Here is a 27417-nt window from a genome sequence, read left to right as displayed (position 1 = left end):
TTGTTCCCTGAAGGGCCATTTATAAAATTCTGAAATTTCCTTTTTTCAGTTTTTGCTAACCTAAAAATGAAATGTAAACCTCTGGCAGTTTACTGCTTACCTTTTCACCATTTTAGGTAATGCATTGCATTTCAGCTGTTTAAATTTGAAGAAAAACAGGAAAAACTGAAGTGTTCTGAAACTTTTGACTTGTAGTGTAGGTGGTGGCAATTGTGTTACAATAATATTTTGTGTTTACATTTCACAATGGTCATCTGATGCTATTTTTATTATTTTTGTCTTTTGCTCAATAGCTGGCATTAATCAAGCAAATACTGGAAACAGTCTGGGTTAAATATGAGCTTGGTTCACAGGCTCTCTGCTTGTAAGTAATTCATACAATATGTTTCTTTGCCTAGTTTTATTCATTTTGATTTTTATTGGAATTGTTTCCAATCTGTTATGGTTGACCTAATAAACTAAACTGCTGAAGACAGAAATTCATATAGAAGACAATGACATAATATTTTTCTACTGGCCTCTTTATTATGTACAACTCTCTTTTCAATGTACTGTAACTAATAGCTTCATCAGTGATAGCATCACATGTACGAGCTGATAATGTGTATATTCAGTTCTTAGTGAATTGGACTGAATTAGGGTTATTGTAACTTGGCATTGTAATGTGTGCCTGACATGCCAGCATGAATGCATCAGGAACAACAACCATCTGTTCATTTTTAAACTTATCTTACTTCAGGATGACAGGCAGTAACATTTCTGGAGTTTTCTGTTAACAGTTGCTTGGGTTTATTAAGAAAGGGACACAACTAAAACTATTGCATCAAATAATAATCTTTGTGTCAGAAGCAAGTGGTTGGTGAAAGTGGACGGTGGATGCTGACTCAACTTGGACAAAGTAACAGAGTGGTTAGGATATGTTAACTAACAAGTAGACTGGCAATGCCACCAAATGAGCCTTGTCAGAATGTTTTGTCCTGTATTGTTACAGATAGTGAAGGCAAATGGCCTCCAGTCCTCTCAGTTATTTTAAAAGTAAGCATTTTGGCCTTCAGAATGCAGGACCTGTAAACCACAATATTTTCACAGTCTTGCGTCTCTGATTTCTAAACACACGCACTATAGTAGACTGCTGTTTGCTTTTGTGGAAGATCAGCCCGCCCACAAACAAGACACAAGTCTAAGCACAACACACACTTTAATCATTTTTCTTTTCTTTGCACCATATAATACACACACTTCTTCCCAATACAGCTCAGTCCCTTCTTCTCTTTTCTTTCCTCTTCCTTTCTATTCCTCTTTCTCTTTTGCCACCTCCACTCCTCTCCTGCAAGCTCTGTCCTCCACCTCCCGACTCTGGCTCCCTGAATGGAGTGAGGCGGCCTCTTTTATACTGCACCTGGAAGTGCTGCAAGTCCTACAAGGTAAAGTGATTGAAGCAAGTATTTTTAGTACTTTGAGATTTAGTAAGCCCATCCATACAATGGAGTTAAATTTCTAAACAGGTATGAATGTTGTAATAGTTAATGTTGAACTAATAATACAAAGCTTACAAAGCTTTCCTTTCATAGACAGAAAATAATGTAAATTCATGATGCATTATGTTCACACATTTTGCAAAACATTTTAGTCTTCTCATATTTCAGTGGCAGTTATTTTAAATTAATTATGCTTAACTATTATCCTCAAAGCATGTTGACAACAATTTTTCCAGTTCATTACACAATCCAGGTAATACTGACATTGTATGAAATACAGCATATTTTTTCTAAAGCTCAAAGAACTGTTACACATTTATTGTCTTTCAATTTGCACAAGAATTTCACTTTAGTTAGTTTTATTGGTATTATTATGTTTCTATTTTTAAAATACTGTAGGACCAAGTATTAATAATAAATCTTTGTACTACCTCATTAAATATTTACCTCATTTAAACCAGTGTTTTTAAAAATTTTAATCTGAGTACCAAAATAATACAATCTGTACCACACTGGAACCCAAGAAGGAGAGGTTTTGTTTCTTCTCAGGCATACTCCTCACATGATTATAATTCAAAAAGAAAAGTGAAAAGCAAACATATTGTTAATAAAAAGAATATCCTTGAAAGCACAGAATAGGCTCCTGAGTCATATCACTGCTAGTGTAAATGCTTAGTATAAGGTTTAGGTAAGAGAAAGAAATTCTACTTTCTAACAGGTGTACTGTGAGCATATGAAAAATCTTGAAATGTAATGGAACCAGAGCTGTCAGCGAACCCCAGACATAATCACACAGAGTCCTGGGTTCAAATAAAGGATGGTTTATCAACCAAATTCCTTCACAAAGTAGTACAAGCACAAATCATTTCTCTCCACAATACCTCTCCTCACAATTTCTCTCACTACCGCTCTGCCTTTCTCCAGTCAAGTGTTGCTGCACGTCCTCACAGCTCCGACTTGCCTGGACAAGAATGTGTGGTCCCTTTTTTTAAGGATCCGGGAGTACTTCTGTTGCCAGGGCCACTGCCCGATGGAAGTACTTCTGGGTCATATGGAAGTCCCATTTATTACGGACCTCATGTCCCTGTAGTGCCCCCTTGTGGGACCCACAGACCCCAGGAGGGCTGTGTTGCCGGACTACACTTCCCAGCATGATTTACTGGTTCCATACTGGGCACCGATATCCAGGGTCGCTGCCATCTAGCATCCCGGGGGAATAGAGAGTCCCCAATGACATCTTCTGGTGGGCTGTCCGTCCATACCCTCCGGCCATCACTTACGGGTCTGGCTCCTTCCTTTCTCCTGGTTGGGATGCCGATCTGCCTGCTCGGAGCCTTCTGTCCGTGTAAGGAACCATCCCCTTCTCTGGTTGGGATGCCCGTCCAATCCCTGTGGCATTTATAGAAAGGATAGTATGGTCACTGAAGGTAGTCACTTGGCTAAGGGCTCTGGAAAGTGGCGACATGTTGCATGTTTTTCCTCTCAGATATTTTAGTCGTGTTAAGTTAGATTAAAAATGAAGTGTCCAAAACATTACTTCATAGATGCAGTTTATTAACCTTGTCTTAAATAGTATATTTTTAATGACATTTTTCAAATGAGCACCATAAACTAATCAGTGTTTCTCACAAGTAGGCGATTTAGCAGCAGATATACGCCGCAAGAATTTCTACTACCACAAAATTATATAAATAATAAAAACTAGCCAACCCGCGGCATAGCATACGCTGCATAATTATGTATTGATGGGTGAACACTTCCTCAACGACACAGTTGTCCAAATGGCGTGGGTTTGAGGATACGACTATGAGTGAATGAAAAGATAGACCTCTGGAGAGAGCAACATATAATTGTCCGTGACTGAAAGCGGGATCGTCTGTGATGAAGAAGGCCACGCTGGTGAAAGTTACTTCGTCGGTAGGGATAAGTGTCAGTACTTGTAGATTAAGGTGTAGCGAGTCATCGTTGTTGACGCTTAATATAGCTTGCGTACTGAGATGTTCCGGAGTCACAGTTGAGAAACACTTTTTTAATGTCTTTTAAGCACAGGGAAAAAATGAACATGTGAAACATGTAATAAGCCACCAAGAAAAGTAACATTACAACAATGCTATCTACGACCCGATCGCTGTAAACAGAAGTGAAAACAAAATTGAGCCCGGTGCATTCTTTAACTGCCTTGTGGCGCTGTAGTAGTTCTGCTGCTTTGCAGTAAAGAGACTGTGGAAGATTGTGGGTTCGCTTACCGGTTCCTCCCTGTGTGGATAACGCTTTGAATACTGAGAACACCGCTATATCAATGTAATGAAGTATTATTATTCTTATGTGTCCAGCGCTCTCTCTCTCTCTTTCGCGCACACGCGCCTGTATGTATGTGTGTGTGTGTGTCGCTCGCTCTCTCTCGCTCGCTCGCTCGCTGCACGTGTTCCTGCAGGCATACGCCGCATAATTATTTATTGATTGCTGAACACTTCTGGAAAGACACAGTTGTCTAAAAGGGGTGGGTTTGAGCATACAACAGTAAGTGAATGAAAAGATGGAACTCTGGAGAAAGCAACATACAACTGTCCGTGACTGAAATCTGGTTTTGGCAGATACATGCATATCTTTTTGAAAGTTTGGCCCTGTGCCTTGTTAATTGTAATTGCAAAGGCCAATCTAACAGGAAATTGTCTTCGTGTAAAAGTAAAAGGCAAATTATCCGCGACAAACAAACTGTTTTACACGCTGCATACCAACTACGCCGCATAATCACACCGCTTTTTAAATGTTTTTTAAGCAGAGGGAAAAAAATGAACATTTGCAAAATCCGTAACACTGCTTTCAGCAAGTACAATGCACACGCGTTTAATTTGTCGGCCACTTTTTGCCAGCCGTCTTTTCTGGTTTGGGCTGCTTTTTCAGTGTTACCGCTTGTGCATATTAAATCTTGAAATCCTTCGAGTAACTAATTAACTAACTAACACCCACCCACACAGCTTGTGTGAAAAAAATGCGCCTGTTCTTTCATCATTTTGTTGTAGCCTATCAAAGACTTGCTGATCATGTTTTCTAGACTCAATATACATTGGCTTTTCACTCCGCGTGGGGGTGCGCATTCATCTCGGATTATTATATCCTGCTAGACTAATCTGCTACACGGCTGCGTTTGAAAAACCGAGTTATCCCGGATGAGTTTCACCGGCATTAATGATTAGGAATCCGGTTGGAACAAAACCCTGCAGCCACAGGGGTTCACCAGGACCGAGTTTGGGAAACACTGCTGAACACAGACGAAACCGACTCAGGTGAGGAGTTGGGGCGGGCAAAGTAATTGCAGCTATTGATTATTTAGTGTTGTTTGCCGGGGTGTCTGATCTGCTCGACGGGATCAGAAATGAAAACAATGTGAAGGCAATGTCACAGGTGTTCCTTTAGTATAGGGGGTCTACAGCTCCCCTTCAGAAGGCTATTTTTAAATGAGCGTGTGGAAGTGTGGCTGAAACGGTTTCCGGGTGGAGTCGTGCTGCGGGTGTTTCTCCCCTGTGTAGTGTGCGAGTGAGTGAGGAGAGAGAGAAAGCCGGTATGTTAGAGTGAGCGAGAGCAGGCTCGAAGGCAATGTGTTCCTGTGGTATAGCGGGTCCATAGCTCCCCTTCAAACGGCCATTTTTAATCAGGCGACTGACAGTAGTGGAGTCAGGCACAGAGAAGGTCAGCTGCAGAGAGAGCGTCTCGACTGTTGCAGGGCCTGCATCGGTGAAGCAGGTGAGACGCTAATGAAAAAGAGGTGCAGGACTTATTGGTTTTTAAAGACTGCTTCCTTCATTGTGTTTTAACCTCAGTTTTAAAGGATTGTTTTAAGGATCCCATGGGATACCCCTCGCAAACTGTTTTACATGCTGCATACAGCGATTCACATCCGCGAGAAACATGCCTCTATGAACAGTCAATGTGGCTCAGAGGTGCATGTGGACTCTAGCACAGACGAACATAAATGACGCCATGTTTTCTGAGTCGTGGTGTCCAAGTTGGTGGGCGTGGCTCTGTGAGTTGTCGTTGTATCCAATGGTCTTAGAGTTGGTGGGCGTGGCTCCATCCTGCGTGCTTCCATGGGTGTCTTGCTTGCTCTGGCGGCAGCTTAGTGAATCTATAATAATAAAAGGCAAAGTCCTCACTGACTGACTGACTCACTCACTCACTCACTGACTGACTCATCACTAATTCTCCAACTTCCCGTGTAGGTGGAAGGCTGAAATTTGGCAGGCTCATTCCTTACAGCTTACTTACAAAAGTTAGGCAGGTTTCATTTTGAAATTCAAAGCGTAATGGTCATAACTGGAACATATTTTTTGTCCATACACTGTAATGGAGGAGGCGGAGTCACGTATCGCGTCATCACGCCTCCTACGTAATCACGTGAACTAAAAACAAGGAAGAGATTTACAGCACGAGTCACACGCGGGAACGAAGGTAAATGACGTTAATTTTTGACTGTCTTTTAATACTGTGTAAGCATACATATTAACACATGTGCAATTAAACGTGTGCATTTACGGGGTGATTTCTCAGGCTTAAAAGCTCACCTTTTATCAAACGCGGGAACAAAGGTAACTGACGTTGTTCGCTGTCTTTTAATACTGTGTAACCATACATATTAACACATGTGCAATTAAACGTGTGCATTTACGGGCTGATTTCTCAGGCTTAAAAGCTCGCCTTTTACTAAAAAGGTAAATGCAAAACTATTTTCAATCAGTTTATTGAAACACTCCCGTTAAGGATTGCAATAACATATTCGCGAGATAAAAGAACGAAGTAGGGGGAAATGGAGGAAGAGCCGCGAACAGCTAAGAGCAAAAAATTAATTAAACAATTGAGAACGGAGCGAGTTAAGCATACAAGCATGTTCATAAGGGAAAGAAAGCACGGTGTAAAACTTAAGTTTAAATTAAGTTTATAGAAACGCTCCCGCTGCGGATTGCAATAACATATTCGCGAGATAAAAGTTTAATGAGAACACACGAGGTATAAACGAACCACACGCCGTGGCGCAACGTTAGGGGCAACAGTTTCAACCATTCTATGATCTGCTTCTCGCAACTGAAAGACGGCACATGGCGGATGTTAGCCGACTTGCTGACCGCAACGTTAGGGGCTTCAAGTATGGCGCTGACGCCACATCTCAGTGCCAACACTTTGCAGACTGTACTTAAAAGACATACCCTCCTCACTGGACAGTTAAAAACACCAATCAAACTAACGATGACATCAAGTATTACCCAATCAAAAGTAGGAAAGGAGGCATCTTCATAAAATGCGTGTGGGATGATTTGCATGAGACGCGAGGCGAAAGTCTTGCAACATTCAAAGATGATGGTTTGGGATAAGTACACCATACAACATAAAAGAGCTTATGAAGCCTTGAACCGAAAAAAGCAAGATCTCAGAGATCGTAAAAAAAAAAATAGGAGGTAATGTCGTTTTACTCGCTGTAGATTTTAGTCAAACATTACCAGTTATTCCACGAGGGAGACCAGCAGATCAACTCAACGCGTGTTTAAAATCCATGCTTCTCCCACGCTCGGTTATATGTCGCGTGTTCTCGGGTAGGTGCACCAAAAAATGTATACATTTAAGCATGTAATGGGCAAACAAAAAATGAGGTATACCCGAAGGCACTGCAGTAGTACTTAATGTAACTTTACTTCTTAAATGTTAATGTTTTACTGTTTAATAATTTATACGCTTCTTATATGTTGTTCAAATTCTTTTATCAAAATACCACTGACAGCGCAATGCACGATAACATGGAGTGAATACACCATACGCATCCGCCCACGGCTGCCCTGCTGTGCGCAGATAGGAGTTGATTCTACAATAAAATAAAATAAAGATAAAAAGACTAAAACAATCATCACCCATAAAGCGGATAGTAGACGTGACGTACTATATGTGTACCACATTTCAAGTGTATAGGTGAAACGGTTTGCGAGCTACAGGTCATTTAAAATCCTGGACAGACACACAAATTGCCACGGTAGCAAATTACAGAAGAAGATTTTACTGTTTAATAATTTATATTTATATGAAATGTGCTTCTTATATATTACTTCATATTCTCATATGATAATGATGTTAATGTTTATATTGATTTCTGTGTTATTAAAACTGCATGTATGTGTGTATATGTATATATATATATATATATATATACTAGCAAAATACCCGCGCTTCGCAGCGGAGAAGTAGTGTGTTAAAGAGGTTATGAAAAAAAAAGGAAACATTTTAAAAATAACGTAACATGATTGTCAATGAAAGCCCGTTTCACTCAGTAAGTCTTATGTGTGTGTTTATGTATGTGTGTATATATATGTAGATGTGTATATGTAGATATGTATATATATGTATATAAATGTTTATGTGTGTGTGTATATTATATATATAATATATATATATATATATATATATATATATATAAAAGACAGCAACAGTTATAACAATGACAACACAATTACATTGACAATCATGTTACGTTATTTTTAAAATGTTTCCTTTTTTTTTCATAACCTCTTTAACACACTACTTCTCCGCTGCGAAGCGCGGGTATTTTGCTAGTTATATATATAGATGATTAATGCTTTTTAAATGAAAATTGTTACTCACATAAATGCATACTTTCAGTAAGAGCTGTCAATATTTATATTAATTTGTTGCAGTCATTTAAATTACATCATAGCTTCACATTAAGATCACGACTTAACTAAAATTTTGCCATGGAATGTGGTTTCATGCTGGCTGTTCAGAAATTACAATTGTATAATATTTAGTTAAAGATGGCATATTTTACATGTGTCCTCAGATTTACAGTGCAGAGCATTTTTTTGTTTTTTTTAATTACAGAACCTCTTTGTAACTTTATTCATTGTTTCATTTAACATTGCTTCTACAACACCAATTAAACTGTCAGTAATGTATTTGTTTTAACTGATTTAAAGAGTTAATTACAAAATAGCTTGCATAATTGTATGTAAGTCAAATATTTTTATTTATTCTTACACAGTGTACTTTCATTAACAAGCCAAGAGTGCGGCTTAGATATTCACACAGAATTGACTTAAATGCTGAGACAGCATCCCTGTTATTGTACAGTAGCTTTATTTTTTCTTTGGATTCTAAGAAGACCTGCATCTTTTGACTGCAGTGTACCAAATCAGATACAGTCATTAAGTCCAAGACAATGTGCTCATTAAAATGTTGATTTACATAGTCATATTGTCAATCTTGTTTTATGAATAATAATAAGGTAGTTTGAAAAGATTGACAGTAAAGCATTACAATAATCATATCCTGTATGTTGTGAGGTACTGTAAGGAGATTATATCACAATGAATCCTAAATATGTACCCTTTTGTGGATTTGACCAAATTAACACCTTTTATTCCTCATTGTCGCCTCACGAACACTAGCACCCCCCAATGTAAATCATAACATTATGTTCTTTTCTGAAATGTAGCAATACATTTCTTTATAAAAATGTGTACTAATTGCTCTTCTTATATAAAAGGTGTGGACAGACTAATGATGTGTTGTTAATTTCCAGTATGCTAATTATGCTTACTTTTTCCTTTATCATCATAGACCACTTTAGTAATCTTCTTCTGTCTCTTATTAGTATTTTGTAATGGAAAGAAGGTATATCACAGTTAATATAAAATTAATTTTTAGCACCAACTTAATCCTCACATTCCCATTCTACTTTTATGAACATGTTGCATTTCAGTAACCATTTACTATTTCCTTAATTTCTTATGTCATAAACATCATTAATGGTTTATAAGATTTTTCAGTTTCTTGATTTGTTTTAGTAATTAATTTTCTATTCTCAATTTCAGTTAAATTACCCTTGCATTTCGTTTCATTTCATTTTCTTTTGCTCTTTAATCTGAGCCAAACTTTTTTTTGCAGTGCTTTTTTGTTATTTGTTTCAGAAAACATCAAGGGAACTCTGCTGAGTGGGCAGTCTTCCACATAATGTGTCAGATTTTGGAAGCAGGAAAGGATTTATGCTTACCTTTTCCCCCTGGTAAGATAATTCACTTTACAAAATCTGAATTCTAGTGAATTTACAACCAAATGTAAGTTATACTTAAATGTGAGACTTTCATCTAAAGATTGTAGAATGATTTATTAATGGTTATATGGTAGGCAATAACAATTTTGTAAACTCAACAAATACACATTATGTGTGATGAGTGCAGACTAACGTTGTGCTATAACAACAAACTGAACAATGTAGGAAGTTCTGTACTTTAGGGATTTGACAATCCATCTAAACTTTTCTCTTAACCCAAAATGCTGATGATTAATCTGTAGTCTATCAGTGACAACATATAAAGAGAGGAAGTAAGGGAGTTTACTATATGGCCCACAGAATATTAGTTACTCAAAAATAAGAAAGGGAAGTGTTACTGAATTTGGAAGAAAAAACACCACACCCTTGAACTTATAAATTTTAACAGAAACTGTAAATATACAGATTCATGTTAGGCAATATTGCAGCACAGATGTACCTTTTGTGCACTCTAAGGATGTGTAAGGAAGTGGTATTTTTCAGATTGAAGTTATTTTTCACCATTATACGTTAATTTTCAATGGGAAATTGTGTCAGATGTAGTATTTTTTTTTTGTTTAATTTTAAAAATCCAGTGCCACCTCTTGTGGTTTAAAATGGTCTGCCAGGCAAAAAAAATTAAAAGAAAAGCCTTAAAATTAACTGAGTATGTCAATTCTCAATCTTAAAATTTTCATGAGTATTGTGTCTAGAGATTGCAGAAATACTGCAAAGCAGCATTTCCACTTTGCTTTTGGTAAAGAAATGGTAAAGAGGTCAGATTGTGCTTTTCATCTCATTGCTGTTTCCTATGGCAGACTTTTAGCCAACACGGTGAAGAAATGAAAGAGAGCTGTTGGTTTGAGCTCATTTATTGTTGCCAGTATTCTGAACATAGAAGCAAGCTGCCCAAAGAACAGGAGAAAGCAATGATGAGAGCGATGTGAACAGTTTGGATGAAAAACCGTCATTACTAGAATCATACCTAAAAAAAAAAAAAAATCAGATCTTTGTCACATACTGTATGATTGAAAAAAAAACAGGAATTCAGCTGCAGCGTGAATGGAGCCTTTTTGGTTTCAAATATCAAACACAAGATTGTACATATAACAGTAGCACAATTGGACAGCAGGTTCATGAAAAAGAATAACAAATGTAAACAACAAAAATGACAATAATAAGTTTCTACTGACACCAGGGAGAAAATATTAATATTTAGGCATATAAATAATGCATCGATGAAGGCATAGTGTGAACTGGGAGTGACGAACCTGACCAGATGAAAGTTTAGCCAAACAAATACAACACATTAAAATGCTTACTTCTTAATACAAGTTGCATTAGAATCAAATATATGAACAAGATGGCCTGAGATTATGATACTGTAGGATTGCGGAGTTATCATGCAACATGGCAAATAGTTATTTTCTCATTCAATTTGTGTCAAGCCCAACACAGGGTAACGCCGTTAAAGTTTTTGTCTTTTAATTTTAAAAGATAGAGTAATGAAAACAGAAATTATTATTTTAACCAACAGTGATTACAATATGGTTAAATTTGAAATCATCTTTGAAAAACGCACAAATGTACACCAAAACAAAGACTATTAACACAAATGACTCTAACAAACTAAATGACAGTTGGTTATCACATCCTGGCATGAAATATGTATATTCCAGAAAACAAAACAAAAAGACTAAAAACATGGTCAAAATGCATGAATAAGGACATCATTATCAAATAAAACAATGTAAGACTGAAATGATCACTGTATAATAAAATAATTGTTACTTGGAGATATACTTTAACACTACATCAAGGGATCAAAAGTATTCAAAACAATTGCTACTCTATAAAAAACAAATAAAAGAGAATTTAAGAAGCTGCAGAGAGACACGAAGTAAAGTCATTGCGAATGATAAGCAGATGGCAAATGAACTAAATATATATTGTACCTAAATATTAAAAAAAGAGTGTTATTTACAAGCACACATATTCTGTCTTCAGCATTTTGAGAGTCCACTGCATTTTAAAGGATGTATAGTGAAACCAACATTATGCCACATTAGTTTACATGCAAATTACTACATTTTCTTTTTATGATCCTATGATATGTTATGAAAATGTATTCACTGTGCTATGTCTTACCTTTTCTTTAGTCATCGTAGTTGTTTCCTTTATGAATATGGTGGTTTGCATTCTAATTAATTGCAGCTGTGTCACACTACTGTGAGAAAAAAAATAAAAAACATTTTCTTCAGATTTTAATATCTTTTTCTGTACTTGATCCAGGTTTTCACTCTCTTCATGCTGTTTTGGGTGTTCGTTGTCTTCCAATCCACACTTTCCTTTTGTATATTGATCATGGTGTTCTACAGCTCACAGAAACATTTGTGACACTTTTGATGAAAGGTAAGGCATCAAATACGATATTTTTCTTCAAACAATGTAATATAAATCTTGTAAGGTGGACATAACTTTTCAAGTAATTTCAGTTTGTTCATTATGTGATCATTAATAATATATAATTTTTTGATTAAAACCGTGTTTGTAGTTGTTTTTATATGTAAGTTCTGAGCATTTTTAAAAAGTTCACTTTTTTGATGTTGATCTACTTAATGTGTCCTTAATCACTGTTTATCTGTGAGTTAAGAAATGAATATTGCTAACATAATTAATAAACTATGTTGAATATGAAGGTCATCGTCACATCACATGTGGTATCTTCTGTATGTACAGAATCTATAAAAGTATTTGTGTGTATACTTAAATTAGCTCTTAGTGGTGCAAGTAGTTATTTTTTAAACAAACACCGTAATCTCTTCACCTGATTTATTTGGAGTGGCTAAACATTGCAGGATATGCTCCTCAGCAAACTGTGTTGTCTCCTAGCTTAAGCAGCTCTGCATTACTTAAAATCGGTCTTCAGCATGTGCCTTTGAGATCGTCTTTTTGTTATGAAGAACTCCCTGGACACGATTAAAGACCTGTTCCTAGACAGGAAGGCTGAAACAGTAGATGAAAAGACATGACTGAATTTTCCTGTCTGTTCTCCTAAACTGACATAAAGTTGCTATGGAATGAACTGACACATCAGTATTTCATTCTATTAATGCATTATGTTTACCATGCTGACTACTAAAGTCACTAAAGACAGATTATTATTACTTTTTTTATCATCTTTGTCTCTCTTTTTGAGGTTGGAATCAATGCTGAAAATATAGTAATAACTAGAATAATGAAATGTACATGTATAAACATGCAACTTTGTTCATAGAGTAAAATTACCTCATGCGTAGTTGATTTATATTATAGGAAATGATGTCTTTTTATCGATATTTTATTTCAGTTTTTAGCAAAGAAATGGGAATGATACATCTACCCAGTGTGAGAAGTTCAGCCTGGACACAACCAAGACAGACACTGGCAGTTCTTAAAACACACACATTTATTCAAAACAAAGTTCCCCAAGACACAAGTCCCACACACACACAGTGTTTCCAGCACCAAAACACCCTTCCATGGGCCTTTAATTGTCTGTGGGCCACCTTTCCTCCTATCACTGGAGCTTCGTCCTCCTCCAGCACCCAACCCTCCCTCTCTGAGTGTAGGAAGGCGGTCCCTTTTACAGTCACCAGGATGTGCTCCAGGTGCTCGTTGATGTCCTTCTGGCGGCACTTCCTGGTGTGGCGGAAGTGCCGCATGAGCACCCGGAAGCACTCCGGGCATCCCTGGAAGGTCCTTCCTCCACCTTCCCAGGTGTGGTGGAAGTGCAGATCTCCCGGGCTCAACGATGCTTGGGGTGCACCCTGGCGGTGGCCACAGGCCCCAAAGGGTTTGAGCCTCCTTGCTCCGTCCCCGTGGTTCCCTCATTCTCCAGGGCGGTTGCCCCCTCATGGCCCGGGGGACGTATAGACCGCCTCCCGGTCCTTCCAGGTGTCCCGGCTGGGTCTGGCCCCCAGCCTTCTGCCACACCAGTCAGTCACACCTTGCATTTTGTGGAAAAAAGGTCATTATCTAGGAGAATAAGAAAATGCCAAAAAGACCTAAAATAAATGGCATTTTGATTAATATTTAAAATGCAGTAGAGGGAATGTACTTGAATTTGACTATCCAACATGTTGAAATTATTAAGAATACAATTAAAAAGCATACACTAGGTTTAGTAAAACAGCATTTTGACTTTGGTTTTCTGGTGGTTGAGCTTTTTCTAATCTGACAGTTCCGTTTTTTTTTCATTTACATCTTTACCCCATGTTAACATGGATTTCTTTGCCATTATTAATAGACATTGTTACACATCCGTTACTGCTCCTAAGCCCTGACAGTGTTCTACTCAAAAATCAATTGTGTTAAATTTATTTTAAATTAATTTTATTCATATTAATATGAAATATATTATATGTAACACAATTTAGAGGCCAGAGCCCATTGATATCTACTGCTTTGAAATTCCAGTTTAAATTTCAAAGTTCACCAGTAGTTGGTGGGTGTCATGGCTTGTATTCATATTTATGGAAGAATCCTGTTGGGTACATAAAAGTCATTGTTCTGTTAAAACAAACACCTTACATAATGGTACAAATGGACAATGAAGCTGTCAGTGTGAGAAATTGGTTTTAATAAAAATGCAAGGAATGTATCATGACTCATAGGGTACCAATCGGGAACATTTGTCTGATGTGTGTGAACTTTAGATGTGAAAGGAATGCTCAGTATGTTGCATTTACTAATTTCCTGATGGATTAGATAAATGGTTTATTTTAAGTTCATATTCTGGTTACATGCATTTGCCTACAATAAATACTCTAATATAGCCATTCTTTTAGTGTAACTTTTATTATTACAGAAATCAGTAATTATACATTCACTTGAAAAAATATATATAAATAATATGTATACTATATATAAAATTATGATTTTAATTTTTCCAATGATTGAATGTTAGCATGCAATTTGAGAATTGGAACGTTGCCTTGTTTTCCTGAACGTCACTTATCTTTCTCTTTAGTCTCTGTAGGATATTTCCACTTAATGTTTCTTGGCATGACATGTCTTTTTAAGGTGTGTGCAGCTTGGGATTAAAAAAATGACAGCATTAAACATTGAATGTTATGTGAAAATATGTAAAGGAAATGTTTATATGTACACTTTCTTGAAAAATGCATAAATTAATGAAATGCTGTAAAAAAAGAAAAGTGATAACTTTGTGAGCATATTTATTTTTATATAATACATTAACTTGTTTGTGGAGGTTACAGTCATTTACATGCTTCATTATACTGCTCCAGTTTAGTTTTTTTCCTTACCAATTCTTATATAACCCAAAAAGAAACAGTTTAATAAAAATGCACAGTTACATTAAATATCTCATCACCATTTCTTCCTATGTTTTTGTAATTTATTTTGTTTACCTGGAAATTCTATGTTTGATAGTAGTTTTAAATTATAGATCCTCATGAGTGTCTAGGGCCCTAGAATATTAGAACATTAGAACACTCTAGACGAGAACAGGCCATACAGCCCAACAAAGCTCGCCAGTCCTATCCACTTATTTCTTTCAAAAAAACATCAAGTCAAGTTTTGAAAGTCCCTAACGTCTTACTGTCTACCACACTACTTGGTAGCTTATTCTAAGTGTCTATCGTTCCTTGTGTAAAGAAAAACTTCCTAATGTTTGTGTGAAATTTACCCTTAACGAGTTTCCAACTGTGTCCCCATGTTCTTGATGAACTCATTTTAAAATAACAGTCTCGATCCACTGTATTAATTCCCTTCATAATTTTAAACACTTCAATCATGCCACCTCTTAATCTTCTTTTGCTTAAACTGTATAGGCTCAGCTCTTTTAATCTTTCCTCATAATTCAACCCCTGTAGCCCTGGAATGAGCCTAGTCGCTCTTCTCTGGACCTTTTCTAGCGCTGCTATGTCCTTTTTGTAGCCTGGAGACCAAAACTACACAGTACTCAAGATGAGGCCTCACCAGTGCATTATAACGAGCATAACCTCCTTGGACTTGTACTCCACACATCGTGTTATATAACCTAACATTCTGTTAGCCTTCTTAATGGCTTCTGAACACTGTCGGGAAGTCGATAGCTTCACTATGTCCACTATGACTCCTAAATCCTTCTCATAAGGTGTACTCTTGATTTTCCAACCACCCATTGTGTATTCAAACCAAGGTTATTATAGTTTTGCCTTTTTATATTAGTTTTTATTTCTATATTTTTTCTGACCTTACTTGGAAATTCAGTTTAGTCTTAATTTTCCTTCATTGTGTACTTTTAGTTTTAGTTTAGTTTTTGTTCTACAAAGACATTTCTATTTTATTTTTATATATATTAGTTTCAGTTTTAGTTTTAGTAATTATAGTATTGTTAAAGAGCTACTATGGAGTGTAGTTTTTGTGTCACAATGAGACAGAACTGTACACTTAACGGGTTTGGATATAATATGAATTTAATGTTAGTGGAAGCTTGCTACACTACACAACACACTTTACTATTTAGTTTTGTTTTTGTCCAATAAAAACAAGCATAATCAAAACCAGGTACTGAATATGAACAGTTTTACACAATTTTATCATTTTTAAAATATTTGTCATTTGTGCTGAACAAATCTGCGCTGACTGTTGGCATTTTTTTTTTTTTTTTCCTTTTATTGCCCAGAATGGGCCAATTTGTAATGAACTTTAGGTGAATTTTAAGGTGTGAGGGTTTTTTACTCTGAATGTCTGTAACACACAACATATCCTGCTCCAACAACAATGTGCTTATAATGAATGCCTCCAATATTTCATTAAAAAATCTCAAACACTGGGCTTTGTTATTTTCTACAAGCCATATTGATCTCTGATTCTATCTCAGGCACATACAATTTATGACAGAATTTTGCATCTGCAAGCCTAGAAAGATATAAAAAAATAAGAAAAGAGATTCTACTGTGTTTTGACAGATGTGACCATGAAAATCATGGAGGTTAAGGAAGAATCAGTGAGCAGAACCCACCTAGTTGTATTGAGGGAAATAAAGAAAAACAAGCATATAGTGTGAAGGTTAGGGGCATTGAGACTTGAATAGCCCATGCTTAAGAACAGTACACCCAAAATGAGCAGAGCAAGAGCAGGTAATAGGAGTATGGACAGGTACAAAATGACAGAGACAGCATCTGTGATTAAGAACAATTTATGCATTATCTAAACCTGTTTATCCAGAGCAGGATCACAGGAACCTGGAGCCTACCCCAGCAGGTTTGGATGCAAGGCAGGACAAATCTCTGGTATGCAATATGTATGATATGGCTGATGTTAAGAGCAAAAAATAATATGATATTTCAGGTATCTGTTTTGAGAGAAAGAGAGAAACATTGAACAAATGGGGACAGATATTTTAAAGCATAATTCTGCTACTGGATTATTTTCACAATATCAGGTATTTTGAGATGCGAATATGAACTAAAAAAGATACATTAATAAATATAGAATAAATACAAAAACAACTTAGTATGTTTAGCTTTTCACCACTTGGCAGACTCTCTTCTCCCACCTACCTGTAGTTCTGTAGAGACATTGCCAACTCAGCAATTTTACAAGGTTTGTATGGCTTCATTGTTAAATGACATTTTTAAAGCAAAAGTGATTGGTCAGCAACAATATGCTGATCTTGTATGATGACCTAGTCAGTCTCTTGATCAGTGTTTTCAAAAATCGGGAGTGGTCTCTCCTAGACATTCTCGTGTACTCAGATATTGGGATGAATATTTGAGGAATAAACCGCAAGACAATGATTATATTATGTACATTAAAGAACCATCAACAATAACAAATCAAATTAATAATATATTGAACAATTATTATAAAAGTTAAGTTGAATAAATCGGACTCTGCAGCTGCATGAATACAAAAAAAATCAAGTATGTGTTTAGGTAAAATACCACTTCCAGTTAATGGATTTGGCCCAAAAGTTAATACTGATCTACAGTTTTGGTGTAACAGCCACATGCCGAATTTCATCCATCTGTCTAGTTGAGTTTTTGAGATATTGTGTTTATACACCCACACACACAGACATAATTCCAAAAAACGGTATTTTCGGACTCGGGGAGTTCTAAAAAGTCAAGATTCATCAAAATATCGAAGTCGATTTTTTTTCATGATTACTATACTTTCTCTGTCCTTCATATACTTCATATATGAAGTGACAGGTGAATTACTGTCATCAAAAAGCAGGCACCTGACAAATAAACTGAAACGTTACTCACTCGTGATTTTTCTGTCCATACGGTAGAGTTTGAATTACATCTTGATATACAAGTGCAAAGAAAGGCACGTAAATTTGCTTTCTATTCCACAGGCTTTACACGCTTATTCAATGTGCTCTGTCACCGCAAATGCTGTGTGAACTCTGGCCCTCCATTACCAGCTGCCGTTCACTGGATGAATACGTGCGGGCGGCTCGTGGTGGATGGCTTTCAGTTTTAGAGTTAAATGTTATAAAGGTTAAAAACTAACAGCAAGAAAATTAACTCAAAAGACAAAAACTAAATTTATGTTTGGTAAATTATTATTTTATTTCAGTTAGTCTTTCCAGCTACTTTAATAGTTTCATTTAGTTTTAGTTTTTCATTTCAGTTTTGTTAATTATTTTATTTCAGTTTACAAAAATGTTTTTTTAATAATAGTTTCAGTTTTGATTTTAGTTTTCATTAACTATAATAACCTTGATTCAAACCTAACATTTTTACTTCCTATGTGTAATACTTTACATTTACTGACATAAATTTCATCTGCCACAAATCTGCCCAAGCCTGTATGCTATCCAAGTCCTTCTTTAATGATATAACGGATTCCAAATTATCTGCTAATCCACCTATCTTGGTATCATCTGCAAACTAAACCAGCGTGTTACTTATATTCCTATCTAAATCATTTATATATATTAAAAATAGCAGTGGCCCTAGCACTGGCCCCTGTGGAACACAACTCTTAACATCGGCCAGTTCTGATGAGGTTCCTCACACCATCACCCTCTGCTTCCTGTGCCTGAGCCAATTCTGCAACCATCTAAAAACATCACCCTGAATTCCCACTTCTTTTAATTTGATGCCCAACCTCTCATGTGACACCTTATCAAATGCTTTCTGAAAGTCAAGATAAATAATATCATATGCTCCACTTTGATCGTATCCTTTTGTTGTCTCCTCATAGAATTCCAGCATGTTAGTAAAACATGACCTCCCACTTCTGAACCCATGCTTACTATTCCTAATAACTCCTGTCCTTGCCAGGTGTTGCTCAATCTTATCCTTAATAATTCCTTCCATTAATTTTCCTGTGATGCATGTTAAGCTTACTTGCTTATAGTTGCTTGGATCTGCCCTGTCACCCTTTTTATATAATGGGATGATATTTGCCATTTTCCAGTCCTTTGGAATCTCTCCAGTGCACAGTGACTTCCTAAAAATATGTGTCAAGGGTTTATATATGTACTCACTAGCCTCCTTAAGAACTCAAGGGTAAATATTATCTGGTCCTGGTGATTTGTTTGATTTCAGCTTATTTAATCTGAGCAGCACTTCTCCCTCTACAATTTCCAAATCCCTCAGTACCTCCTTAGTAGTCCTGTTTACCTCTGGGAGGTTATCCACTTGTAAACACCTCAGAAAAATGTAAGTTTAGGGCATCTGCTATTTCATTGTCTTTATGTTTTAATTCCCCTTTACTATTTCTGATGCACTTCACCTCCTCCTTGACTCTTCTTTTTCTACTAAAATACTGAAAGAATCTCTTAGGGTTGTCTTTCGCGTTATCTGCTATATTCCTCTCCAACTGTCTTTTAGTCTCCCTAGATATTAACTTGCATTTCACATTGGGATTAATAAAGTATCTATCTATCTATCTATCTATCTATTTTTCGAATGACAGTGTTTCTATGCAGAGTGGTACAATAGTTTGTGTTGCTTTTGAGCACTTTGGATTTTGTAAATGTATATATTTATTAAGCTTAGATTTTGTAATACATTTTAAAATGGGTGCAAGACACAACATGTCAGATGCCTACTAAACTGGTCTGGACCCACTTGAAAGGCATCACTCTAGCCCAGGGGTCGGCAACCCGCGGCTCTGAAGCCGCATGCGGCTCTTCAGCCTCCTTGTAATGGCTCCTTTTGGCCTTGACAAAAAAAAAAAAAAAAACATGAAAATGAATAACGGCAATTTCTTCATTTAATTTGTATATAATATATGTAATATATATAATGTTTATTTACTACTACTACTGTTATACACTTTAACATCTAATTTTTATTTATAATTTGTCAACTAAAATATGCGTCACATCTACGTCTATAGCCCTCGCCTTTACCTGCAGGTGGCTTCTGGAGTGTGCGACCCCTGCATTAACCATGAATAAATCCCAAAAATGAAAAATCCCAGAAGAGAACAGAGAGTTTAATTCTGCGTGGACAGAAGCATTTGCCTTCACCGCCAACGACGCTGGCTTACCGGTGTGCTTAATATGTGGCGATAAATTATCGAACAACAAAAAATGTAACGTTGAAAGACATTTTCGAAACAAGCACTCAGCATTCACTGAAAAATACCCAAGTGAAGATGAGCGAAAGAGAGCAATTTGGGAACTGCAACAGAAAGCTGAACAGAGCAAACATACTTTCAAAAAGTGGATCACTTCTCCACAATCAACTACAGCTGCTAGTTTTGTGGCAGCTCAAGAGATCGTAAGGAGGGGTAAGCCGTTCACAGACGGAGAATACATGAAAGAATCGTTCATAAAAATATCAGAGCATCTATTCTCTGACTTTAAATGTTTTGGTGTTTGAGCGCATGATGACAGTGTTTGCCAGAGATGTACAGAAAGGTACACTCTCTCACTTCCCCTCCCTGAGAGAGTTCAAAGCAGTGAACATTCACATAAATTGTGATTATTTCCACCGTACAATTATTGCAATGCAAGCTGCATTTAGAGAAAGATTCAGTGAGATCAGAAAGAAAAAAAACAATCTCTCCTTCCCTGGACATCGACCCATCCCTGCTGAACACATCCGCATTCACAGGAGTAAGTAAGCCCGATCTAGAAATTGAACTGGCCGCATAGCGGATAAAGATTTATGGGTGTCCAAGTTCAAATGCCTGACAGCGGATCTTGAAGAAGTCGCCCGTCAGAAGGCTACTCTCGCTAAAGAGCACAAATGGACTGATATTGAAAACCTCCCCAAACCCGACAAACTTGTTTTCAATACATGGAGTGCCATTCCCGAAACATATATGAACATGAAAAAATATGCATTTGGAGTCCTGTCCATCTTTGGCTCAACATACTTATGTGAGCAAGTTTTCTCAAGCATGAACTTCATAAAGTCCAAATATCTCTCCCACCTCACACATGAGCCTGCAGTCCTGTGTGAAGGTCAAAGTCACATTGTATAGCCCCGACATAGAACAACAACAACATTTATTTATATAGCACATTTTCATACAAAAAGTAGCTCAAAGTGCTAGAGATGATCTGCAGCGAACTTCAGAAACAGAAGTCACATTAAACAGGTGAGAACAATAGCATTTAATAGGCTAATATTTAAAAAAAAAAAAAAACACATTTATTTCAGACCCGGAGCTGATGTAGGTTTTTTTGTATGTTCAGGTGCTTCAGTTGATTGCTGGCTGAGAGGGAAACCTGAAGAGGATGAGAGCACACTGAAATGGAATTTTATGTTTACTTTTTTAAAGCTGCTAAGCTACAGCTAAATGTTTTATTTATATTAAAGTGGGCTAGTTTTTATTTTAATTTTATACAGGTATAGGAAGGACTCAAATAGGCCTGCAGAGTTCAGTTAAATTTATTTCAAAGTAGGCCTACACATGCACACTGCACTTCTGTTTGTTGTATTCCGTGGTTGTAACATGTAAAATCTAAAAAAAGATTAAAACTTTTAAAAGTTTATAAGCTGTGTTATGTTTTGCGGCTCCAGACTATTTTTCTTTGGAGGAAGAGGGAGCAAAATGGCTCTTTTGATAGTGAAGGTTGCAGACCCCTGCTCTAGCCCTAACCTCAAATAGCAGGCATCCAGCCTACACAATCCAAAAGTGAAGCTAAAGCTTTTAAATAGCAATACAGTAATCCCTCGCTACTTCGCGGTTCACTTTTCGCGGATTCACGACTTCGCGGATTTTATATGTAAGCATATCTAAATTCATAACGCGGATTTTTTGCTGCTTCGCGGGTTTCTGCGGACAATGGGTCTTTTTACTTGCTTCCTCAGTTGGTTTGCCCAGTTGATTTCATACAAGAGATGCTATTGGCGGATGGCTGAGAAGCTACCCAATCAGAGCATGCAGTTAAGTTCCTGTGTGCTGCTGATTGGCTCAGCGACGGAGTGTTGCATTAACCAGGAAGTCTCATCTCACTCATTCATCATTAACGTGCTAATGCTTCAGGGGCTGTGTCCAAGCACCAACAGAAGATGCAAATAATTGCAGAAAAGGTAAAAGTTTTGGATATGTTGAAGGAAGGGAACAGCTACACCGCTGCAGGACATCGATTCTTTTTATTTAAAAAGGAGGAAAAGCATATAAGATCTACGGCCGCAGTGTCCTTTAACCAGGGTGCAAAATGAGTTGCAAGTGGACGTGATAAGGCAGTAGTCTGGATGGAATCTGCTTTAGGAATCTTTGCAACAAGGTCGACGACGTCATGACCGCCTACAAGCTGCTACGTGTACTTCGCTATACAGTAAGTGTAAACTTATCTACCGATTTCATATTGCTTAGCAGTTGTCCCTGTTTTTAATAGAGTAAATGGTGGGTTGTATTACAATACAGGGAGGGTTTAAAAACGTCCAAATACACGTTAAATAATTAAATAAATATAGTGCCGCTACTTCGCGGAAATTCAGTTATCGCGGTCGGCCTTGGAACCTATCTCCCGCGATAAGTGAGGGATTACTGTACATTTAAAAGTGCTCTTTAATGAGAAATGGGAAAACCCATTATAATGGTTTGTGCTTTGGACAAAAGGTTTTTAATACAGCACAAATATATATTCATTTATTATAATTAAAACATTATTGAAGAATTCTGAAATAACAACGAGAAGCAAGGCAGGCCAAAAAAGACCAAATATAGGTTTTGCTTAATGGCAAATTAATTCCAAACATCACAAAACCAAAAAAAGTACCTGGTCAAAAGCCAAGAAATCCAGTCATGAAAATTTTTTAATCTAAAATAAGAACCCAAAAACAAAGCTGTAATATATGCAACTGTAGTAAGCACTACAATTTTTTTTTTTAATGAAACTGGTACATCCCTAGTCCAAAAGCAACGGGATTCTGTTGCCGTGCATCTGAATTCTAAGAAAAAGGAAAAAAGCCTTAATGATTTCTAAAGAAAAAGTTAAAAAATAGAGAATTTTGGATTCCTGAATTCACGCTTTTTCCAAACGGTTGACAAGAAAGAGTAGCAACAAAATGGAGCATCCCTGTAAAAAAAATATTATTATTATTGGCTAAGGGCATTGGTTACATCATTTACAATTAGGCCTCACGTTTGAATCACGTGGGGCAGGTCTGAGTTGAGATGGGGTATGTCAAGAACAAGTTTAAAAAAAAAAAAACTTTTAAAATGCCAAACTAATTTTGATTTTTTAAAATGACAAACTAATTTTGATTTTTCAGTAGCATGCTAGCAGGGAGCACGTGAAAAGCTAAAACAGGAATACTATCTGAAATAATGAAGGCTCAGAGTAATCAGTGTGGTCCTCTATAAAAGAAGCTAGCATACTTTTTGTAGCAGATGTGTTTAATTGGATTGAGTCAAGTTTTCCATAAGGAATGGATCACTGAATGTACAGAAACAGATAAGCAAACTTAGCATTTGCTGTGACGGGAGATTAGATTTCACCCAAGATATAAAACTAATTGGAGTTACCAGGTGGCTAAAAACCGTATGCCAAAGCTAAATGGTCTAATAAGCTAATAAGGTCAAGGGAGGAAAAAAAAATTGGAGTAAAGTAGATGTTTTGGTTAGCACATGTTTTCGGTACTGAGTGAAAGTCAGGGACAGTGTTTTATGACTGGCAGACTAGAGTGATGATATGTTTTCTCAAAAAGACAGAGAAGCAGATAATTTCCACTTACTGAGGAGTCACTCATCTCAGGTTTACAGGGTACTGTAACAGAGACATTATCAGAAAGTCAAATCTCTGATTCTGGAGAAATAATACAGATTCCTTTCTGGCTATGGGAAGGTGAATCAGGTCTTTGCCTTTAAGAGTGTTTTTCCTACATTAAAAGCTAGCGGGGCACAGCCTGACCAGATTTTATGCAAATAAGAAATAAGTTTCCTTCAGTAATCTGACATGTTAAAAATGTTTATAACAGCCATCAGGTTTAACTTCTTTTGTAATCACTTATCTTGAAAAATATTACTGTTTTAATGTATGAAATTGTCTTTGTGTTGGTTGAAGACCTTACAGTGTTCTAGGCTTCACCATGAGTGTGTGTACCCCAAAACTTTCCACTTTAACTGTGAGGTTTAAAGATTATTGCCCATATTAAAGTGAGCACTGCATGTTGATTATTAATTTTTCATTTGAACTCCCAGTTCACGTTTTTCCCCGTAGAGGCCATAAATCACTTGCCATGAAAAAGGTACAGAACCATTAAAGGAAATATTTTCAACAGGACACTCGCATGGTGTCAAAAATCTCCTTTAATAACATATTGTTAATAGTAACTATTTTCAAGTCATATTCATTTGAGCACTTCTCTTGACTGTTGATTGTTCATCATATTTATAGAAGCATGACCTGGCAAATGAACCTTTATGTTGAGCATCTATTTCGTTGTGTACACTAGCCTTTCTCACATAATTGACTGCTCAATAATTAACATGTAATGTATGCAGACAGAACTGTTTATAGAAGGTGCCAGCTGATTGTATGTTTTGTCGAATCTGATGGATAATACGTAAGACTAAAGAATTAAGCTACTTTGAATGCATCTTGGTAATGAGCTCCAGCAAAGAGAGTCTAGCTGTATCAGCATGTATCAAGATAAGATTGCTGTTCAATAAATATACAGCCATTGGCAATTATGTGGCTAGAATCAGACTGTAGGCTGGCAAAACTTGTGCAGAGTATCACATTGGCTACAACCAATACACCATCCTGTCTGTCAATAATGTTAGCCATTGGTTTAAAAAAAAAAAAAAAACTACAAATTTTATATACAAAAAAAGTACTTAGTTACATAGTACTTCTGATACACCTGATTAACCAATGGGGCTATAACTGAGGCCCATTGTCTTACAAAATTTCTTGGGCAAGGCAGAGTATAATACAGAAGTTAGGAGCACACGCTGATGCAGCGCATTGCCGCCCCCACCACATGACAAACCAACTCAGGATCGCAGATTAGGACCCGAGTGCAGCCATGCAACAGGTGACACCTCAGCACCACACTAGTTCAGAAGGAATGGAACCAGTGTGAGGTTTTTTTATGGTGACTGGAGTGCCAATTCTGCCACCAATCCCAAGGTTTTTCCTGCAGGTTGGAGGGCCTACATGCAGGGCTGGATGCAGATTAACGTTATACCCAGGACAGAGTATAATACAGATAATAAATGTATAATCTTGTATTTGCCTCCTTATCTTTTACAAGTATGTCAGGTTTTGATTTTCCAAAAAGCACATCTCTGTGATTTCGACTTCATGGTATTTGTGCATGTCACAGTTTCTGTCAATTATGTTCATGTTGAAATCTACACACTTAATGAGACGTGGTTTACAGGTTATTGATGTCTTCTAAAATATTTTTATCCACACACTTTTTTTTTATTTTGTAGATCTTGATAACACCCAGAAAAACGAACAGCTTAAATTCAGTGTCATGTCCAGACTTTCAGAGGTGAGTTTTTATTCATACCAGATGCACATCAGGACAGTTAAACCACCATTAGTTAAGCATGTTTGGGCCTGACCAGTACTTAAATTGGAGAAAATCTAGGAAAAGCTTGGTTGCTACTGGAAGAGGTGTTGGAGAGGCCAACAAGGATCGTTTACCCTGAGGTGTGGGTGTAGATCCCAATGCCCGAATACAGTGATGGGGACATTGTGCTGTAAAAATGGTGCCATCCTTCAAATGAGATGTAAATCTTAGGTCCTGACTCTCTGTGGTCATAAGATCCCTGGGTATCCTTCATAAAGAGCAGGGTGTATCCCAATGTTCAAGCTAAATTGTCCTCCATGGCCTAATCATTCTGGCCCCCTAATCATCCCTTGTGTCTGATTGGCTATCACTCTTGTCCCTTGACCAACTAATAGCTAATAACTGTACTGGTGCAAAATGTCTGCTGTTGCATCATCCAGGTGGATGATGCATATTGGTGGTAGCTAAAGTGACTCCTCACTCAATATATAAAGCATTTTGAGCAATGAGAAAAGAACTATATAAATGTAAAGGTATGCTACAAAACTGTGTATGGATGGTATAACAATAATTGGGTACCTGGAGTCGGGGTCGGAGTCTGCAAAAATGTACCGACTCCGACTCGTAATAAATTTAAATTGTAATGAAAACAAAATACAGCAAGTTCAAACGTCCCATTTCACAAACAGTAGTCATAATTAAGTACTTCTCTGATGTAAGAATAAAGTCCAGTACATAGTTGTGTTACTACTAGTGTGAAGTTCAGCTGAGCTATTCTACAACTTGACATTCACATATTGTAATCTGGATTATGGTACATTACAAAAAGTGTTTTCATTTTATTTCAGATATAATGTATTTAACAAGTTCATTTGAGTGTAAACAAGTGTAATGATGTAGGTGTAGGTGTGTGCTATGGCCTGATGTGTGTTCAGGGGTTCTGCCTGCACTCTCCACATGTGCTCCCACCCAGGGCTGAACTTTAGCATGACTTTGCACACCACCTGTTCTAGAAGATTTTGAAATTAAAAGGGACAGATTCTATGTATTGTGACAGATAAAGCTTCTAATATGTTAAGCACAATTGAGAAAATGAATCAAGTAGATGAAGAAAGTGACAAACAGATATTAGAGGAAGACAGTTCTGCAAGTATTGGAGAAAGTGAAACTGAAGAGAATAGTGACATTTTGGATAACATTGCTGAAGAAGCATCTAAGCTTACTACTACTCAACATATGCATTGTGCTGTTCATACTCTGCAACTTGCAATGAGAGATGGATTCAAAGATCGTCATGCAGCTACTCTAATTGGCAAATTGAGGTAAGTAACTTTTGCAGCCAGGGCCCCTAAAACAGATGCCATTTTGAAAAGATGTGCAGGAAAAGATCAAACAACATGCTGGGGAAACAATAAAGTATTTGCTTGAACTAAAAGACTTTCTTGAAGAACTGGATGATGAAAATGTTTTATTAACTGAAAGCCAGTGGGCACAAGTAAAAGAACTGGAAAGTCTACTTTCTTACCCCTTTACTGTCACCATGAGGTTGCAATAGTGAAGGTTTAACACCTGATAAATTTTTCTTGGAATGGAAGAGCTTGATATATTGCCTGAACAAAAGTGGAGGGTTAATAGCTGATGGCATCATATCTTCAATGAAGAATAGAGAGAGTCTCTTACTGGATAATCAAATCTTGTTAGCTGCTATTTATGTTGATCCAATGAGCCGAATTATGTTGAGCAATGACCAGATTGCTAATGGAAAAAAGGCACTCTATGATCTAGCAGTTTGATGAAGGGATTACTACTACCTGAAACACCACCACTGGATGAAGCTATAAGCACTGGTAACTCAGGATCATCCTCTTCAAATGAAGAATTAGACTTTGAGTCCTACTTGGACAAA

General features: G+C 36.9%; 1 protein-coding gene across 1 annotated transcript in view; it reads left to right on the top strand.

Moving 5' to 3' along the window:
* Positions 1 to 27417, top strand: part of gsap (gamma-secretase activating protein) — a 175170-nt gene that overhangs the window by 131408 nt on the left and 16345 nt on the right. The window contains exons 25-28 of the mRNA XM_028811696.2: positions 294 to 364; positions 9446 to 9540; positions 11860 to 11979; positions 25429 to 25490. Of these exons, the coding sequence (XP_028667529.2) occupies positions 294 to 364; positions 9446 to 9540; positions 11860 to 11979; positions 25429 to 25490 (348 nt within the window). The remainder of the gene's footprint in view (positions 1 to 293; positions 365 to 9445; positions 9541 to 11859; positions 11980 to 25428; positions 25491 to 27417) is intronic.

Source organism: Erpetoichthys calabaricus, chromosome 1 (genome assembly GCF_900747795.2).
Source record: "Erpetoichthys calabaricus chromosome 1, fErpCal1.3, whole genome shotgun sequence".
NCBI lineage: Eukaryota > Metazoa > Chordata > Cladistia > Polypteriformes > Polypteridae > Erpetoichthys > Erpetoichthys calabaricus.
The sequence above is the reverse complement of the archived record's forward strand: the minus strand, read 5'-3'. Positions and strand labels throughout refer to the sequence as shown.